Here is a 19786-nt window from a genome sequence, read left to right on the forward strand (position 1 = left end):
TGACGGTATTGACGATGACGATTTGAAGTCCGATTGAAATCAATCTCTCCATTTTACCCATTTTTTGATTGACGCCCTTTTCCAATCTCTGTGAGCTCTCTCTCTCTCTCTTATTGATTTCAATTTTTTTAAATGATTCTTGACGAAATTGCATATTGAAGGTTGGATTAACATAAATTTTTTTATTAGGGTTATTTCTAATTTCTTGGTAGATTTTTATTAAAATAAACTAATAGAATTTTTTTTATAAAACTTAAACAATCGATTTCAATTTTTGTGAATGATTCTTAACGAAATTGCATATTGAATGTTGGATTAACATAAATTTATCTGTTAGGATTATTTCTAATTTCTTGGTAGATTTTTTATTTAAATAAAATAAAATAAAATAAATCTATAGAACTTGAAGAAAAGTGCATTTAATCTTTTAAAGGAGACGAAAGTCAAGGGGTATGACATCAATTAGGGCATCTCAAATAAATATTCACCATTGATAGGGTCAGTTTCAAACAAAAAGATTTTAGAGAAATAAGGGATTAGTATTGTTAATCTAATTAGATAGAACTTGTTTTGTTGTTCGATTAATTGTTGCTTATTTTGTTGTTCGATTTAATTTATCAATTTATTGTTGCTTGTTTTGTTGTTTGAAGTGTTACTTGTTTTGTATAATTTTTGTTTGAATTTGTGTGGATGTTACTAACACAGACATGATTTCATATATTTGTAAAAATAACTTGAAATTTTTTGATTTGTAAATTAGCTACCCAATTCTCATAATTAACTTGGAATTTTTCAATTAAGCTAATTGCATACAATTGAAATAACATTAGTAAAAGTTGGTGTGTCAATTGTTACTCTCAATCAACAAAGGAAATTGGTCATTTCTTTACAATTATGTGTAACCAATAAATGAGTTACTATTGCCATACCACCTTTTATTAATGTCATACCAATTTATAGTTTGTAATCACAAACATAATTAGCCAATATTTTAGTGTGATGTGCGATAGGTAAAAGTTGGTATGACAACTAGAAAAAATACTCTTTTCAACACCATTGCAATCAATAAGTCCTTTATTTATTTTCATAACATTTATAAAAAATTTCATGTTGCTGCCAACAACACTCATGACTAAAAAACAAACCCTTTTTTTTAATTTTTATATTGCTGCCTCCCACAAAATGTTGTCAACACAACAACACCTACAAAAATTTTTGTATGTACATTCCTACCAGCAACACAAATCTCAAAATTTTTTATTTATTTTTTTATGTTGTAGTCACAACATAAATTTTATTTTAAATATATGTTGTTGTCAGCAACACACAACTCAAAATTTTTCTCTTTATAAAAACATGCAGGGTCTTTTGTGTGGGCATATGAAGTTGACATTATCAATGATTATGTTTTTCAAGATAAAGTAACAGAGTCAAATAAGAAGAATGAAAAATATATTTTGTATACATTCGTTGGATGTATATTTTTCATGTTTTTATTTATTTTAGTTTTACTTATTATATTAACTATGATTATTATGTTTAAATGATGTCAGAATATAAATCAGATGTTATGTGGATGTGTTATGTATATAAGATGTAATGTGAATTTTGGATTGCATACTATGTAAGTATTTTGTTTATCAGAAAAATTTCATATGTCCATTTTTAAGAGGAGATGCTGTAGAAATTTCTATAGAATTATAAATTTATCTATATTGTTTTTATAATTATAAATATTTTAAAATTAAAATAATTATTTTTTTAATTTTTATATAATTTTATTATATTTATATATATTTAGTGTAATTATATATTTATAGGGGTATTTTGATAAATTTTAATGTATTCTGGGTACATTATGCAGGTATTTTGTTTATCAGAAAAATTTTATATGTCTATTTTTAAGAAGAGATGCTGCCGAAATTTTTATAGAATTATAAAATTTTCAATATTTTTTTTTATATTATAAATATTTTAAAATTAAAATAATTATTTTTTTAATTTTTATATAATTTTATTATATATATATATATTATATATATATATATATATATATATATATATATATATATATATATATTGTAATTATATATTTATAGGGGTATTCTGATAATTTTTAATGCGTTCTAGGTACACTATCAATCTTAAGGCTATTCTAGTCATTTTACCTTAATACAACAGATTCTATAAGCTGTATCAAACAGTAATTACCAGATTCTGGTAAACAACACTGCACTTTTACAAAGTTCTATCAAATAAATTTTTCAGTGTTTCAGCTTTTGACAGCAGATTTTGACAACAAATTCAGGCAGCTGAATCAATCGGGCCCTAAGTGATTTATGTGATTTTTTTTTCCTTTAATTTTTTTTCTTATTTTTGAGGAGATAGACACGTTTTAGTAACTCTCAATTTTATAAATAAAAATATCTTTGACTTTAAAAACACAAGGACTTTTTTCTTTTTGGGTTTGAGAGGATAATGAAAGGGGTGTACAAGGTCAAGACTGGAGTTTAGGATTAAAATCTTGGGTGTTCTTCTTGTACAATTATCATTTGATTTCTTAGCGAAGAAGATTGGTTCTAATCCGTGGATGTAGGCACATTATCGAACCATGTAAATTCTTGTGTCTTCGTGCATGAATTTTTTGTGTTGTGTTTTCTTTATGGCTTTGTTATTTCACAAATACACCGCACAAACAAAGAATGGGAATCATATGTCATTTAAGTAATTTAGCCTATTGGGAAAAGAGAGATTGGTGAAAAATGTCACATAAAAAAAATACAATGTTTAAGTGTAAAGGGAAACATGTAGTTTTATATATATAAAAGTAAAATAGGTTAAGGCAAATCCAACCGAGCGACAACCTCAAGAAATGCATACCACATCTAAAGTGGTTTCTTAAGATGGCTTATTTATGTCGAAATGAAGAGGTCGAGGTTTCTCAAGATATCTTGTGGATTAAGCCATTCTAAGAGAGGGTAAGGCAATGCATCACCATCAACTCAAGAACTCAACCCCTTCTCTCTTTCTCAATAGCTAACACATCAAGGGTTTTGCTAGATAGAGGTTGAAGATGACAGATTTTGAAAGAAAAATCAAGGGTTTCAACTAGAGGTTGAAGATGTAAGATTTTGGGGGGAAAAATCAAGGATCGTGGATGAGTGTGTAGCTTGAATTATCGCAAATCTAGGAATGATGAAACCATGTTCTAGAGTTAAATACATGTACTGAGTTAAGTTACTTTGAAGATAATTGCCTCACCTCAACATTTTTTATTTTTTTATTTAAAAAAAACCTCTTTTTATCTAAAAAATTCATTATCTTAAACCAACATAAGAAGGACTACTTAGCTCAGTGGTAAAACCTTGTGGAGGTTGTTCCCAAGGTCTTAAAGACCGCTAATCTAAGTCTCTATCCTAACCCCGTTGACTTTTCCAAAAAAAAAAAAAAAAAACCGTCTTCAACATCTATAATAAATGACCTTACCTTCTCTAATTGAAAACCCTTGAATTTTCTCCAAAAATTCCATATTCTTAAAACAACTCCTCCCAAGAATCATATCTTGATCTCAAGGTTGAAGATGAGGGTAATGCATTTGACCATAGAAGTTGAAAAAGAGGGCATTTAGATCATTTTCTCTTGGCCTTTGCGGTTAGACCTCAGTCAATGAGTCCGTTGTCAATTTGAAAATACATGAGCAGATGAAGACACCTGACGTTTTCTTTTTTCCCGAAATGCCCTTTCCTTCCCCAAATCGATTTTTCAGACGAAAACAAACCAGAACAAAACCCAAAACCCATCCTTGTCTCGTACAATCCGTCATCGATCTCTGCTCGCAAGGAAAATTAAAAGAAGGCATCGATTCCTTAAAAATCCTCCATAGTCGAGGCCTCCCCTTAAGCACTCGCACACTCGCCTTTCTCTTACGAAAGTGCGCGAGAACTAATTCTCTCACTGAAGGCAAATGGGTTCACCAACATTTGAATTTCACTGGACGCAAACAACCCAATAAGTTCTTGTCAAACCATTTAATTAATATGTATGCAAAATGCGGATCCGAAGGTGAAGCTCGCCAAGTGTTTGACGAAATGTCTGAGAGAAATTTGTATTCTTGGAACAATATGCTTGCTGGCTATGCCAAGCTTGGAAAAATTAAAGAAGCAAGAAGTTTTTTCGATAAAATGCGTAAAAGGGATGTTGTGTCATGGAATACGATGGTAATTGCGTTTGCCCGGAATGGTTTTTATGTTGAAGCTTTGAGGTTTTACAAACGATTGCGTCGGTTAACAATTGGGTTTAACCCATTCAGTTTTGCCGGGGTTTTGATTATTTGTGTGAAATTGGAGGAATTAGGTCTAACCCGGCAGGTTCATGGTCAGGTTTTGGTTGCTGGGTTTTTGTCGAGTGTGGTTCTTTCGAGCTCAATTGTGGATGCTTATGCGAAATGTGGGATTATTGATGATGCGAGGAAATTGTTTGATGAGATGTCTACTAGAGATGTGTTGGCATGGACTACCTTGGTTTCAGGGTATGCTCGGTGCGGTGATATGGAATCGGCTTGTAGGCTCTTCAACGAGATGCCTGAGCCAAATCCCGTGTCGTGGACCGCCTTGATTGGTGGTTATGCAAGAAACGGTCTAGGGCATGATGCACTTAATCTCTTCATGGAAATGATGGTGAGGGGCATTAAACCAGATCAGTTCACTTTTAGTAGTAGTCTTTGTGCTTGTGCTAGCATTGCTTCGCATAAGCATGGTAAACAAATCCATGCCTGTTTGATACGGACAAGTTTCCAGCCTAATACAATAGTTGTTAGCTCTCTCGTCGATATGTATTCTAAATGTGGGAATTTAAAACTTGGTAGACGGGTTTTTGATATTATGGGTAATAAGAAAGATGTTGTATTGTGGAACACATTGATATCAGCTTTCGCACAACATGGTCTTGGTGAAGAGGCCATACAATTGTTTGATGACATGGTGAGAGAAGGAGCGAAGCCAGATGACATCACGTTGGTTGTCATTCTTAACGCGTGCAGTCATTCAGGTCTTGTCAAAGAAGGGTTTAGGTTTTTCAAGTCTATGGTTAGGGATCACGGCATTGTTGCCAAGCAAGAACATTACGCTTGTTTAATTGATCTTTTTGGTCGTGCTGGGCAGTTTGCTAAGGTGATGGACCTTCTCAAGAAGATGCCATGTAAGCCTGATGTTAGGGTTTGGAATGCCTTACTTGGTGCTTGTAGGATTCATGGAAATATAGAATTGGGAAGGAAAGCGGCGGAATACCTTATTGAGTTGGAGCCTCAATCCTCTGCGACCTATGTATTGCTTTCTAATATGTATGCTTCGGTTGGGAAATGGGAGTCGGTTGAGAAGGTGAGACACCTTATGAATGAGAGACAAGTGAGAAAAGAGCGAGCGATTAGTTGGGTCGAGGTTGAGGGCAAGGTGCATTCATTCACTGTATTCGACCAGCTGCACCCTTTGAAAGATGAAATATATTTGGTCTTGGAACAGTTAAGTGGACAAATGGATGATGAAACTTCTATTACATAACTCTGTAAAGTGTACAAAGATTAGCTCTTGTCTCACTTTTCAAGGAAGGTGATCAACAGGGAACCCTTGAGCTGAGGCAGTCGAGTTTCCTGGTGCCCATCGATGGAAGAAAAAAAAAAATTCTCGAGGAAAAAGTTTCTATGGTTCAGTGCACACCACCACATCAGCGCAGTGTTGTAGGAAGTCAGTGTGGAACGGCTGTTCTTGGAATTGCATGGTGTGGGAACTGGTTTACACATTGAGATATTGATGGGTTTTTAGCTAAATTAAAATGGGTTATTTCGTGGGAGGAACCTAATTTCACAGTGACATTGTTTTATCTCTTCTTTTCAATAAAATTAATAAGGAGGATTCCCTCCTGTTCATTGTCACTTTTAATGGTAACTTTTTTTCTGTCGATCTATAACCAAGTCAATTTATTGTTACTTTAGAACACATATTAGTATGTATATTTTTTAGATTGGTAAGCTGGACTTGAACCCACAGCTTCAAAATTGCATTTTTTTCCAACCCTTCTCTTCGACCTTAAGATTCTATCGACTTCATCATTCAAACCTCAATAACAGGAAAGGATTTTTGTGGTAGAAGATAGTGGAAATTTTTTATAGAAAAATCTGCAATGGATTAAGAAAAAAATTGAAATTGATGAGAGTGAAGTGAAGACGAGGTTGAATTGATTAAAAGTAATTTACCATAGAGATCAAAGGGCTTGAAGGTGACCCATTATGGGGTAGGCTCTTATTACATGTTGAAGATGAGGGTCATTTTTTTCTCAATCTATTTGAGAAGACTGAGGTCAAGGGGACTTGTCATCAGTTGGAAACACAACAGGGTGTCTCACCTATTTATCAAAACTTGGAGGAGTATGTCAGAATCACTGTTGGTGTAAAGGACATGTGGTGGGAGGTAAAGAATCCTTTTAACAATGAATCAGGTTCAATAATAATAACTTGAGAAGATTATTAAAAGGGTTTAAATATTTTAATATTTATAAAAAATAATTTATTTATTTATTTTAATTATCAAAGACGAATTAAATTGCTGGACACTCACTCCATTTAAAACGTTGGATAGTCCAACGAGTTACTCAAATGCTGAATTATCCATTAAATATTAAAATATTTAATCTTCTTTAATAAAATTTTCTAGTAGAATAAAATAAAATGATTGATTTGAGAAGAAAAAAATCAAGGTTTTTTTATTAGGAGGTTGAAGAAGAGAGCATTTAGGTAATTTCCTACAAATCTACTAGAGAAGACTGAGGTCAAAGGACATATCATCACCTTTTTTTTCACCGAGTAGTGGGACCAAAGTTTATTGTCTGTTATTTCTGATAGAAATTGAGAGAGCTAGTCCTCTAAGACAAGGAGAGATTTTATGAGATCAAGTGGTGATACATACACTTATCTAAAACAAAATGATTGCTAATCTCCACCACCCAATCTCCAATCCTATGAAATCCTCTCTCTCTCTCTTCTCAATTCTCATTTATTTTCTTCTAGACCTGACACAAAGAAAAAATAATCTTCAACCATGGCTGCTGCACTCACAGCTGCTGTATCTCTTCCATCCTCAAAGTCATCTTCTCTCCCCTCCAGAACCTCTATCACTTCCTCAGAAAGAATTAGATTCAATAAGGTAGAAAATTTCTAATGCAAGAAAATATTTTTTTTTTCTCATAAGGGTCCTTTTTTATTTAACATTTTCTCTTGTATTCTTCAGAGTTGTTTATACTCCAGGAATGTTTCTAGTGCTGTAAAATTGGTTTCTATTAGAGCCCAAGTCACTACTGAGGCTCCTGCCAAGGTAGAGAAAGTTTCCAAGAAGGATGAAGAAGGTGTTGTTGTTAACAAATTCAGGCCTAAGAACCCTTACATTGGAAAATGCCTTCTTAATACAAAGATCACTGGAGATGATGCCCCTGGAGAAACCTGGCACATGGTCTTCACTACTGAGGGTATGGGTTTTTTATTATTATTATTATCTTTATAGGTGAAATTTATAAGTTGAAATATTTTTTTGATTATTTAAGTTGATTGGGTTGAATGATAGGGGAGATCCCATACAGAGAAGGGCAATCTATTGGGGTCATTCCAGATGGTATTGACAAGAATGGGAAGCCTCATAAGCTGAGGTTGTACTCAATTGCCAGTAGTGCTCTTGGGGACTTTGGGGATTCCAAAACTGTAAGTTTTTTTTTTTTTTGTTAAATTAAAATTTTTGTATGATTTGTAACACTATATGTATGTCTGGACACAATCATTGATGCTGTTTTGACAATCTTAATTAATTAATTATTTAATTTTGATTTTCTCAATGTTTGAATTGATTTTGGTGGGTGCTTTTCTACAGGTTTCTCTTTGTGTGAAGCGGCTCATTTACACCAACGATCAAGGGGAAATTGTCAAGGGAGTCTGCTCCAATTTTCTTTGTAAGCTTTCAATATGTCTAATTTTTCCTGACTTTTGGGTTGTTGAGGATAATTCTGTGTTATATGTGATTGTGAGTCTTGAATTCTATCATTGTTGTTAGCTCTAGTAATGTTCCTAACCCATTGAGTATAGGATTTGTATACGTGTGCATGTGTGGGGATTTATCTTGAATTCTATCATTGTAAGTTTTTATAGGAAAATTGCATGGTGGATTTTCCTCATTGATTTGGGATTCTTATGTCAGCCATTGTTGCATGGTTATTTTATACAAATTTTCAGTTCTCACATGATGAAATCTCTTGATCTTTGAAGCCAGTATACATAGCTCTTAGTGGAGAACCACAGATATTTGTACCATCTATGTGGGATTGTTTTTCTTTTACTATTTTCTGATATTCTTCTTTGCCACCAATTTTTTTTTTTTTTAATTATCAATTTCCTTAAAAAATTAAGGCTATGTTATTGTAGTCAGACTTGATGTTCTGAGCTATATACACCGTTACCTATGATCTTTCCTATTTAGGTGATTTGAAGCCAGGCGCTGATGTAAAGATGACTGGGCCCGTCGGGAAAGAAATGCTCATGCCAAAGGATCCCAATGCCACCGTCATAATGGTAGTTTTACATTTAACGGACATATATCATTTCCCACGAATACTAAACAACTATGAGACTTGTATTTTATTAGAATTCTTTGTTCTTTTCAAGCAACACAATTCCATGTTTCAATAATTTTTGTTGGATGCCTTTGTTGCAGCTTGCAACAGGAACCGGGATAGCTCCTTTTCGGTCATTCTTGTGGAAAATGTTCTTTGAGAAACATGAAGACTACAAGGTAAATGGGATGGCTGCAGTGCAATTGATGAAAATGTTTTGTTTTATAATTTAATTTAAACATCTAAGAGGAGACATTTATTTTTTAATCTTTGAAGACTTGTGAAATTTGTCATAAACCTCATGTCCCCAATCCAACAGTTGGGGAAGGCGAAGACAAAGGTGTTTAATTTCCATTGTGGCATACACATCATTGTCCTTTGCCCTCATGCTTCAAATTAATTAAAATAGAGCTACAAATCATGGATGAGACAAGATCCATGCAATTAACACTATATTGATGTGTTAAAATACACAAACAAAGAGTCCTGTATATTTTCTTCGGGGACCCTATTAATGAACTTCATATGGCTTGCTTTGAAGCAGATCATTGTAGCCATGGGTGTATAGTTCTGTGAGGTTCTTGGGTCACTCTATGGGCGTGCTCCTTGTTGAGTGAATATTTTCCTCCACTCTCGGGTGTGTCATACCCCAGTTGAACCCCGTGACCCTCTTATATTCATAGTTCTCCCCCTCTCCAAAAGATTGGTCTTTTGTAGTGGTTGATTGGTTAACATGGTATCAGAGCGCTAGATTCGTTTAGGTCATGGGTTCGATTCTTTCCACCCTTATTGGTGAGGGGGAGTATATATTTTCCTCTACTCTCGGGTGTTTCATACCCCAATTAAGTTACATGACCCTCTTATATTCATAGTTCTCCCCCTCTCCAAAAGAGCGGTCTTTTGGAGTAGTTGGTTGGTCAATAGACTCCTACCTAACCGTATTCCGTTTGGAGGACCATCCTACCCCGTCGGTCTTAACTCCCAATATCCATAATTTCTTATTACCATCATCACAGGGTGGAAGGATGTCTATGGTGCTTCGTTAATTGGCCTTCATTTTTTGTTTGTTAATTAAGTTCTCTTTAGATGAGGCTTAGACACATAGCTCGGTTGGTTTGACACATTGATAGGCAACCTTGAGGTCGTGGGTTCAAGTCTAGCTTACCCATCAAAAAAAAAAAAAAAATTCTCTTCAGATGAATGACTTGACTCTGGTTTTACCATGTTATGCAGTTCAATGGTTTGGCATGGCTCTTCTTGGGTGTGCCCACAAGCAGTTCTTTGCTCTACAAGGATGTGAGCTTGATCAAGACTTTCTTCACATCAGTTGTTTCCCATATTTATCAACATTTTTTCTGAAATGTTTCCTGTCTTTCATGAAACAGGAGTTTGAGAAGATGAAGGAGAAGGCACCTGATAATTTCAGGCTTGACTTTGCTGTGAGCAGAGAGCAAACAAATGATAAGGGGGAGAAGATGTATATTCAAACCAGAATGGCCCAATATGCAGAAGAACTATGGGAGTTACTCAAGAAAGACAACACCTATGTTTACATGTGTGGGCTGAAAGGAATGGAAAAGGGAATTGATGACATAATGGTTTCTTTGGCTGCTAAAGATGGTAATAAATTGATCTATTGGTTCAAACATCATAAAATTATGATTATATTGTATATCTATATGCATCCTTATTTGATATGTTTTATTTTACAGGCATTGATTGGATTGAGTACAAAAGACAATTGAAGAAGGCAGAACAGTGGAATGTTGAAGTCTATTGATAGAGTTCCATGATTTCTGCTTGGCTATGTAGATAGGTACATAAGTCATCTTTTCTTTGTTAATTTGTATTATTATGGCCACCTCAAAATTTTCATTTAAGAGGGATCATGGATCATGCAACGTAGTGTGAGCCTACTTCAACCTCCTTTTAATCATTTGTTAATATGTCCACCAAACCCCCCCCCCCCCCCCACCCCGCCACACACACAAACAAAAATGATAATTATAGATATCTGAACAAGGTGATTTCCTATTAGTTTGAAACGGGATGACTCCCCAGAGCCACAAAAGTCGGGCGTTAGCATCAAGCCGAAGTTTTTTATAATCTGATGGTCTAACCGGAACCTCAAATTATCCTAGTTTTCTTTTCTTCTTCTAAATTCAGATGGATCCTTGGTGATAGAGTTGATGAGTATGGTTACATTGTTTGAAATGTGTTAGAGACTGTCATAGCTTTTGCAGGTAAAGATGAAATTGACTCCCATTGATCTCAAGTTGGCTGTCTATTGAGATGCATCAAATGCTACTGACATGTTAAAGATTCGACGCTTAGAGTTTCGGAAAGAAGGGTGGTGCTTTGAAGATCGTGATATTCTTTATGGTTTATGAGAAATGGGAAATTTTGCACTCATGGAGAGAAGCAAATAAACAAGCAGAATTAGTGGCTTCCTTTGGTAATTATAATTATGATTTTTATCTCCCCTGACTTATCAAAATGTTGTGTGTGCGCGCGCACTGCATGCCTGTGGGCAGGTTGGCATGTGGGTGTGGTACAAGCATGTGTGCATGGGAAGTTTATTAAAATATCGTTTGTCTCTTCAACTCAATTAGCTCAGAGTACATCCCATTGCCATACAACCTTTTAACCCAACTTAAACATTAATTTGTCCACTGTTGGTTGTATACAAACATTGTTAATTTATGCATCATGTGTAATGAAAATGGAGAAATTGTAAATTGTCACATTCTCCATTGTGATTTGTTAGGATTTTAGGGAGCATACTTGTTAACCTTAGCGAAGATCCAAACCTTGAGTCGTACTAAGTTTTGTCGGTCGCCGGAGATTGAAAATTCAAATACCTGTCACGTCGACGCTATTAGAGCAGTCACGATTCTTGTCATGTCTTAAACCCTAGGGTCTTTGATAGACACTCAGAAACTTACAGAACTTAGAGAAAAGGGAATAGAGTTTTTATTTTATTTTTTGGTGTGTACGTGACTTTACTCCTATTTATAGGGATAAATATATAATGATATTGCATTTTCCTAATCAAATAGGGACTCAATTTCATTAGGACTCCAACTCCTAGAAGAGTCCTAGTGTATGTGAATACGAAATGGGCCGACATGGACGCCCAAAATAATCAACATGATCTGATTAAAATAAATTGTCACATTCTCCTTTGTCATCTATTTAAAATTATGACTCTTTTCTTTAATCAAATTTGGCATTAGTTCGTCTCTCTCCATCTATCGTGTCATCATCTTCTTTTTTATTAATTCAAGTTTTATTTGTCTCTTTTACAACCTTGATTTATTTATTTATTTTTTTGGTGTGGTCGAGATAACATATGTATCCCCAAGATATGTCATGCATCTCTAACATAAATGTTGAGCTCAAAAAATTTCAACTCGTTAAATTTGGGTTGGGTTAGGGGTTAACAATTCTAGCTTGAGGCTTGACCTACTACTACTCTCTCCCCCCGCAATTCTGGATGAAAAATAATGTCATAAGGACTCCAACCAAAGGGTGTTGGGGTTAGGGGCTTAGGCTTTCTTGCAAAAAGGGAAAGGTCTTGAGTTCAAACCCCTTCATTGGCCATCCACTAGAATTTATCCTATCTTACCGGTTTGTAGGGTATAGTATGTACCTGGGGGATTTGGGTGAGATATGGTGTTCTAAGAGGCTAGTTGCTTTACTCATAGTCGAGCTTAGAGAAAAAACATCAAATGACTCAAACTTCTAAAGAATTTTATATTCTTATAAAGCTTGCAAATAAACTTGAATTTGTCCTCAATTCATTAGAATTAGTATTGGGCTTATCCAACTTAGTCCAATGAGAGTTTAAGGCTAACCTTAGGTACAACCTACCTCTCTAGGATTCACTCAAACCCAACCATTGATAGTCGTAAGAAGCACTTGATTTTTTTTCTCATAAGTTTATATGGGTCGATGGAATATTTATGCCCGTAACCTTGATTACGGTACTCATTTATTTGGTATCTTTCAACGTGTGGGAAACTATCATTTCAACCCTAATTGAGGGATGCCATCCACTGCAAGGTTTATGGTTAAAAAGTTCAATTGTTCCAGCATAATCAAAATTCAATCTTTCCTGTTTGGCAAGCATCCTAAAATAGGTACTAAAACATGCTAGGAACAAGGTTGTGTTTGAGGAAAAAATGGCAAGTTTTTTTGGGAAAGGGAATGAGGTCAATTTATGTGGAAAGGTAGATAGTTGGGTCTTATATAATTATCCTAAAAGGTAAGAGACAAAAGTGCTTTTGAGAGGGTTAATAGGAGAATGTCATGTGTAAAGTTGAACTTAGACATTTTTTAAATATCTCATAAAGTAAGGTTGAATATATATTTTTAATGGGCTAATAGGAGAGCTCTATGTATGTACTCGAAGCTTTTACTTTTTGAGGATGGAGTTGTAATTTTTCTTAGCTTTATAGATTTTTACTAAAGCTCAAAGCACATTTTGCTTTAACCTTATCTTTTGAGAGGGGCATTATTAGGATTTTCCAAGGGAGTTGACTCTCCAATGAGGTTGAAGCATTAGCCTATCAATAAAGGTCCTTCTTGGATGTTGAAGCTTATGATAGATTACCGCGTTTCTCTTTTGGAGAGAGGTGTAAGATCATGTGTTTTTAGAGTTGACATGGGCCTAGATTGGGGTTGACATTGGGTTTTAATTTTGGAATTAGGTTATGGACTTAGTATGGTTTAGACTTGAGTATTTGGACTAGACTTGAAAGTGGGCTTGACATTGGGTAAGGACATGGATAATGGATTGTTTCATAGAAAGTGTCTTTAGGTTAAGAAATGAGTATAAAATTGATTTGATTCATGAGTTTGGAGAGATGATTTAGGGAAGTGGGTATGAAATTGAACTGAGTTAAAAAGATGGGTTAGGGACAACGCTTGGATATGCAAAACAATATGAAATGATTCATTTACACATGAGAAATAATGCCAAATGACAATTATTATGGACCATGGGCTCGTAGTAGAATTTTAGATTTTTTAATTAGAATCAAATTTGGGATTTTAAAAATTTAAGCTTTTTCGAATGGGTTCAAGCAAATTGGGGTGCCTATAATCTTGCCCGCTCAATTTTTTTTTTTTTTTTTCCTTTTCTCATTTGCCTCTTCCAATCCCTATTTTATTCTCTCTCCTTCGTTATGTTTTCTTATTCTTCCCCTCCTTCTCTGATCTCTTTATTTTTTCTCTTTTTTTCCAATCACTGTTGGAATTGATGGAGTCACCCAAGTCATCAGAATCGTTGGAGGATGAGAGGAGTACAAAGGGGTGCCTCTTTTCTTTTTCATAATCTTTGCAATGAAATATATATATCGGGTACAAGTCGGATACAGATATTCTTGAAAAAAGTGGATAAATAGTCAGATATGGATATGGATGTCCTTAGCATAAGTTGGTAAAAAATTGGATATGAAAAATCAAATATAGATTTGGATACGGATATGGAAACAACTTTATCCGACCCACACCTGATCCATTGCCAGCCCAAGCCCTATAGTATGATTTTATCATATAGATGTTCTATTGTCATACCAACTTACTTAGAACATGCCAAATCATAAGATATATCAATCAAGTCAAATGATTCACTTATTGGAGTGCTCCAAGTAATTGTTGGCGTCGCAATAAAATATCTCCAATTTAAGCCCGACCCGACTAGACCAATCCAACAACCAGCTTAGCCGGTCAGAGATTTTGTGCTGACGTGGCAATAGATGCGATTCCGATTCCAAATCCGAATTTACAAATCTCTACAAATATCGGCGCGTGCGTGATTCCTTTTTCTAGGGTTAGGGTTTCCTATTTGGAGTTTCGAATAGAGAGAGAGAGAGAGACAGAGATAAGTCTTATGGCGCAAGGAAGCAGATTAAGCGGCACTGTGAAGTGGTTCAATGTCACCAAGGGTTTTGGCTTCATCACACCTGAAGATGGTTCTGAAGATATCTTCGTCCATCAATCCTCGATCAGATCCGAGGGTTACCGAAGCCTTGCTGAAGGTGAATCTGTAGAGTTTCAGATCGAAATCGGTGACGATGGAAGGAAGAAAGCTGTAGATGTGAGTGGTCCAGATGGATCGTTGGTTCAGGGAGGGAGTAGAGACAGCTATGGTAGCGGCGGTGGTGGTGGTGGGAGGGGTGGTCGCGGCGGTGGTGGGTATGGGTTCAGTAGCGGTGGTGGTGGTGGGTACGGTGGTGGTGGTGGATACGGGTTTAATGGTGGAGGCAGAAGTGGTGGTGGTAGGGGTGGAAGAGGTGGTGGTGGGTACAGTAGTGGGGGAGGTGGGTACGGCAGTGGGGGTGGTGGGTACGGCAGTGGGGGTGGTGGGTACGGTGGTGGAGGTGGTGGGTATGGAGGCGGAGGTGGTAGTGGTGGTGGGTGTTATACTTGTGGTGAATCAGGACATATGGCGAGGGATTGTTATCAGGGAGGTGGTGGAGGTGGTAGTGGTGGTGGTGGTGGAAGGTTTGGCGGAAGTGGTGGAGGTGGAAGCGGAGGCGGCGGTGGTGGCTGCTATAGCTGTGGAGGACAAGGGCATTTTGCTAGAGAATGCCCTAACAATCCAATGAAGTAGAAATGTGGTAAACATGTTATTTTTTTTACTTTTTTTTTCTTGATTTCTTATGGATTAGGGATGTTTTGAGAAGTGTTTTGTTGTTTGGGAATCCTTTTAAGTTGGTAATTTGTCTTTCCGGTGAGTGGTGACTTTCTCACTTTTGTTTTATGGGTTTTTGATCCTGGTTATTTCCTTCTTAAGGAGGTAGCTTAGTGGGTATGATGTTTAGAGATTTGGAATTCTTGTTTAATCAAATATGGCTTGATCTATTAGGGTTTTATCTTTCTCTCATTATTGATGAACAATGTATCTGTTACTTGAATTTTTAATTTGTTTTGTGTCTTAGATATTGGATGCTATGTGTTTGTTTAAATGTATGTTTGAGTCAATTTTGATTCTTGTTTATCTTATTTCCAGGGAATATTGTAGATGCTTGTTTGATTATTTGAGTTGGGGGCAGGAGTTTGAATTTCCCTTGTTTGGCTTATAATATATGGTTTATCTCTCGCCTCTTTGTTAATATATGTATGTTTGTGGATCAAGTAATTTTATTTTTGGTTACAGAGGAAGATATGACATGATATTGTTATATTTTTGTGTTTCCCCTTTGGTTTAATAATATTGTTTATCTCCTAAATATGAATTTTAAGATGCTCTTTGTTTCTTATTGATTTGTGGGTACCTGGTGCAGCTCCAAGCAGCACAGCCACCTTAACCAAGGAGATTGAGAAACGAAATGGGAGAAAAACAAGAAGAAAGTGTCACAATCTAGGGCAAGGAAAGCGACTGAACCAGCCTTAATTTCTATTTTGTTTTCAAAACCAAGACTATCCGTTACGGAAGAGGTTTTCAAAAGGTTTTAAAGCCCTAACAACTTCAATCCTAGCCAATAGATGCTATGATCTAGACCGTCAAAAAAATAAAATAAAACTAAACAAAAAGCAGTTGTATCCCTCCAAACCAGATCAATATGTACCATCCAATCACTTGACCTGCTTGCAGGCTGATTTAGCATGTTTGGGATGCTCCCATTTGTCTAAGAACCTTGCAATATTCTTTGTTGCTGCATCAGTACCAGTGGTCATTGTTGCATTGAGTTTCGTTCTGCTCAATTTTAAGAGAAGATTCTCTCTTCAGTTCCATATAAGAAGACAAGTTCATAGGGAAATATTTGCACATGGGAGAACTTAGTGGTGGAACAATGTCCTCTAGATTCTCACAAAAAATGCTTTATTACAAATTTTCTTAAATTGAAAGAAAATCAACTGAGATGGTTTGGAGGCATGTTCAACAAAGGTCAATTACAACCCTAGTTATAAAAATATTCCAGTTAAAGGTTCCAAAAAGAGCAAGAAGGCCCAATAGAACTTGTATTAAGATAGTGAAAGCTGATATGCTTATGCTTTCAATAACAAAAGATGTAACTCTAGATATACTGGAGTGGAGGGACATGGTTCATTTAATCAAACCCCAAAACATGGGGATAAGGTTTTGATGGTGATTTGTTCTGTTGTTAGTGTTAGGTGCTCCATGGATTGTTGTTAAATTTTATTTAGTTAATTTATTGATGTGGAAATTAATTTTTATGGTTTGTTGTGATGTTTTATGTATTTTGTTACTTATTGTATTTTTTTTTCTTATGTTAATATATTCTTCTTTTTTTTTCATTTTTTTCAAGGATTAATTTATGTTAATTAACTAATTATTTAAAAATATAGAGCGAATAGAGAGGTGACAAATGTGTTCTACAATTGGTTTATGTCAAGGATTACCTTGTACCCATATTTGTTTGCTCTAGCTTATGCCAAATGTGTACTCAAGGGTGCGTACCTTGGTTATGTTATTTGATTTAGTTTGTGAGTGTTTCTTCAACACCGCTTTCATTGTTCTTTGAAATGGTCGCCGTACGAAATTCTTCAGGCCCAAATGGAGTCTTATGCAATGGGATTCTTTGTATCTCTCCTCATCTTTTTTTATTATGTTTATTAAAGACCTTGAAAAGTTAGTAATCTATGAATATTGAACAATGAATAGACATGGTTTGAAAAATGGGACCAAGACCTTATCCCAAAGATTTAGGATCAGCTAAGCAATTATTGTACCTCCATTCCACAATGTCTTACGAAAAGTCTTCTGTTATTGACAGCGACGGCATTATCTTCTTTTAGGATCTTCAACGTCACTATTTAATGTAATTTTGTTGCTTCATTTTTTTTGGGTAAGGTAACTCTAAACTAAGCAAGCATGAAAGCGAGATTAAGGCCTCTCAAGCTTATGCCAATGTTTTTGGGTATATTCGAAGTTGGGAGTCTGTAGAATATCATTTAGAGTTGTGATACTCTAACGTAGGCACGTGGCATACTCAATTGACTTACCTGACGTGACATGCTCGGAAACCATAGACCTGATACAAAACTGCATCTTTTTATGGGTAACTGCAGTTCTGTATCTCGAGGAGAGTACATCTATGGTTCCCGAGCCTGTCACGTCAGGTGAGTCTGTCATGTCAGGTAAGTCGATGGAGTTGCCATGTGCCTAAGTCAGATAATTATTCTTCGAGTTGGGAATTGGTCAATTAGAAAAACATGTTGGGACCCTATTGATGGATGATTGAAAGGGACATTGGTCATGTTATGAGACAATCTTTGTTTGAAAGTGCCAATCGATTGAAGCTCTGAGTATCCTTCCATGTCCTTATGATATCCAGAAGGGGTTTCCATTATTTGGTGGCATCGGAAGAAATTTAAATGATGTTGAGGTTGAATATGACTACCCTTTTATATGTTGAGGTTGAATAATTTCAATCCATCGCAATGTTTGAGCTTGTCAATTGGGTGTGGGTAAGCTCTTTGATTGAATCTTTTGAGGAGCTTGCTGGTGTGTTGGAGCATTCATATTTTCTCTTGGGACTCCGTTTGTTATATGGGCTCATGTTGGATAGAGTCCTTAATATCGACCATTCGATAAGTAGAGGTTTCACTCCATCATGAATAGCTTTGCATCCTGCAAAGTGGCTGAAGGATCATTACCTATTGATAATTTTTTCTTATGAAAATTGAGTAATGTTTCTCATATTTTCTCAAGGACTTCCAGCTTTTTGATTGATGGTTCTCAGAAGGCTTCTTGCAAAAAGGTGGAAGTTTCTGCCATCCCATGGTGTACTGGATCTTGTGGAGGGTCTCTTCACAGGACTTTGAAGCCTAATTTTTAGTGTATTCCAGTTGATATCTTTGGATTAGATGGTGAGATTTAGGTTTGGAGAATTCTTTCTTGTAGCTATGCTTTGATAAGAGTGGTCTTTTAATGGGTTGGAGTTGTCGTCCACCAAAGGGGCCGACTGACAAGTCGTCTCAAAGACACTTAAAGCATTTTTTCAAATCTTGTCCGAGACGACTCAAATAAATTGGATGTCTTGTCTGAGACAACTTGGTCTTGTTTATGGACGAGACTAGACATCAAAACGAGTTTTAAAACTGAGACCTTGGTACGGTGGTCTTTTAATGGGGGTTGGAGTTGTTAGTGCAAGCTGTTATGGTTATGTTGACTGTAGAGGGAAGGCATATGGTCTTGAATTGTAATTTGTGAAGGAAATGGTTTGGGTAGGATGTCATCATATTGATCACTATGAGCAAGGTCTTTTGTATGGCAGTTGAAGGAGGGGTTCAAAAATTGATGAGCAATCACATGACATATCTTTGTTAGACATTACTCACCATTACCATTTGGGATCTAGAACTCCCATCCAAGGTCTCTTCTTTATCTGGTCAGTGGTTTTGACTTTATTATGCGTTGGCCAGTGTTGAATACCTTTTGTTTGGGGAATTTTTTTATAAAAAAGAAGCTTTGTGGGTAGATTTCTGTTTTTTAGTGGTTGCTTAATTGGGGTTTGGTAAGTTATGAGCTATCTTTTGGAGAACAAAAGTTGAACCTTTGCCACCAGAAAGAAAGAAAAGAAAAGAAATGGTTGTGTTGATGAGAGTAGATATACATCCATGATGACTGTAACTGTGATAATTTTTTTTTATTATTATTTGAAGGGGACTCTTAAATTCTTTTGAAGTTAGTTTAGATTTAAATTAGGTACTGAGTTCTAATGTAGAATGAGTGAATGCAAGGGCGATTCAGTGGATATCATTCTGGGATACTTTCAAGATTAAGTTGGCTCCTGAGTTGACTCAGCCACGCATTAGAACTATGTTTTGTATAATCCTTATTTTAAAAAATATATATGATGGAAATGGATTCACCATAACAGAACGTCATGTTTGGTTTCATTCGCATGCCCATAGTTTGGTTTTATTCTCGGCCATCCTTGACAAAACTATACGCTGCTTGGTGTGTATCATGCACTAGGCGAGAAAGTTTACTTGAGGCACACCAAGACCTACCCCTTGATTGCACCTTAGTCAAGGCACAAGGTGCACCCTCATTAATAACTGAATAAAATAAGAGTTGTTATTGCCACACCAACATTTTCTAATAACACATCAATTCCCATGTAAATCACCAAAGAATTGCACACATTTTGGGTGGTGTTAGCAA

At 35.7% G+C, this 19786-nt stretch overlaps 3 protein-coding genes across 7 annotated transcripts; all 3 read left to right on the plus strand.

Annotated features, from left to right (window-relative positions):
- The first annotated feature begins 3606 nt into the window (after positions 1-3606).
- LOC147405232 (Pentatricopeptide repeat (PPR-like) superfamily protein) lies at positions 3607-5926 on the plus strand. Its single transcript, XM_086441462.1, has one exon. It carries the CDS (start codon positions 3702-3704, stop codon positions 5553-5555), a length of 1854 nt encoding a protein of 617 aa, XP_086297588.1. The 5' UTR covers positions 3607-3701; the 3' UTR covers positions 5556-5926.
- A 1064-nt stretch (positions 5927-6990) lies between these two features.
- FNR2 (ferredoxin-NADP[+]-oxidoreductase 2) lies at positions 6991-19069 on the plus strand. 5 transcript variants are annotated; one of them, XR_015178100.1, is made up of 11 exons: positions 6991-7193; positions 7278-7512; positions 7608-7741; positions 7908-7986; positions 8511-8602; positions 8745-8822; positions 9877-9939; positions 10029-10263; positions 10356-10459; positions 10887-11098; positions 15936-19069. XR_015178100.1 is itself a non-coding variant. In XM_086441465.1 (10 exons), exons 1-9 carry the CDS (start codon positions 7089-7091, stop codon positions 10421-10423), a joined length of 1089 nt encoding a protein of 362 aa, XP_086297591.1. In that variant the 5' UTR covers positions 6991-7088; the 3' UTR covers positions 10424-10459; positions 15936-19069. The 5 variants fall into 5 exon arrangements, 3 of the variants coding, with proteins under 3 accessions (XP_086297591.1, XP_086297590.1, XP_086297589.1); XR_015178101.1 differs by lacking the exon at positions 15936-19069 and adding an exon at positions 11178-11251; XM_086441465.1 differs by lacking the exon at positions 10887-11098.
- On the plus strand, positions 14459-15881 carry LOC147405234 (uncharacterized). The gene is made up of 2 exons (XM_086441466.1): positions 14459-15269; positions 15662-15881. The coding sequence occupies exon 1, from the start codon at positions 14540-14542 to the stop codon at positions 15260-15262; it is 723 nt and encodes a 240-aa protein (XP_086297592.1). The 5' UTR covers positions 14459-14539; the 3' UTR covers positions 15263-15269; positions 15662-15881.
- Positions 19070-19786: the final 717 nt, after the last annotated feature.

The sequence above is a fragment of the Akebia trifoliata genome, chromosome 4 (genome assembly GCF_017979445.1).
Source record: "Akebia trifoliata isolate Shusen 1 chromosome 4, ASM1797944v1, whole genome shotgun sequence".
Lineage (NCBI taxonomy): Eukaryota > Viridiplantae > Streptophyta > Magnoliopsida > Ranunculales > Lardizabalaceae > Akebia > Akebia trifoliata.

What these genes read in the sequence shown, in the direction of transcription:
- LOC147405232 (XM_086441462.1), top strand. Translation starts at nt 3,702, where the DNA reads ATGAAGACACCTGACGTTTTCTTTTTTCCCGAAATGCCCTTTCCTTCC.
- FNR2 (XM_086441465.1), top strand. Translation starts at nt 7,089, where the DNA reads ATGGCTGCTGCACTCACAGCTGCTGTATCTCTTCCATCCTCAAAGTCA. An exon ending in CCAATGCCACCGTCATAATG is followed by an intron (nt 8,603 to 8,744) that starts GTAGTTTTACAT and finishes CCTTTGTTGCAG; the next exon opens with CTTGCAACAGGAACCGGGAT. An exon ending in TTCTTTGGCTGCTAAAGATG is followed by an intron (nt 10,264 to 10,355) that starts GTAATAAATTGA and finishes TTTATTTTACAG; the next exon opens with GCATTGATTGGATTGAGTAC.
- LOC147405234 (XM_086441466.1), top strand. Translation starts at nt 14,540, where the DNA reads ATGGCGCAAGGAAGCAGATTAAGCGGCACTGTGAAGTGGTTCAATGTC.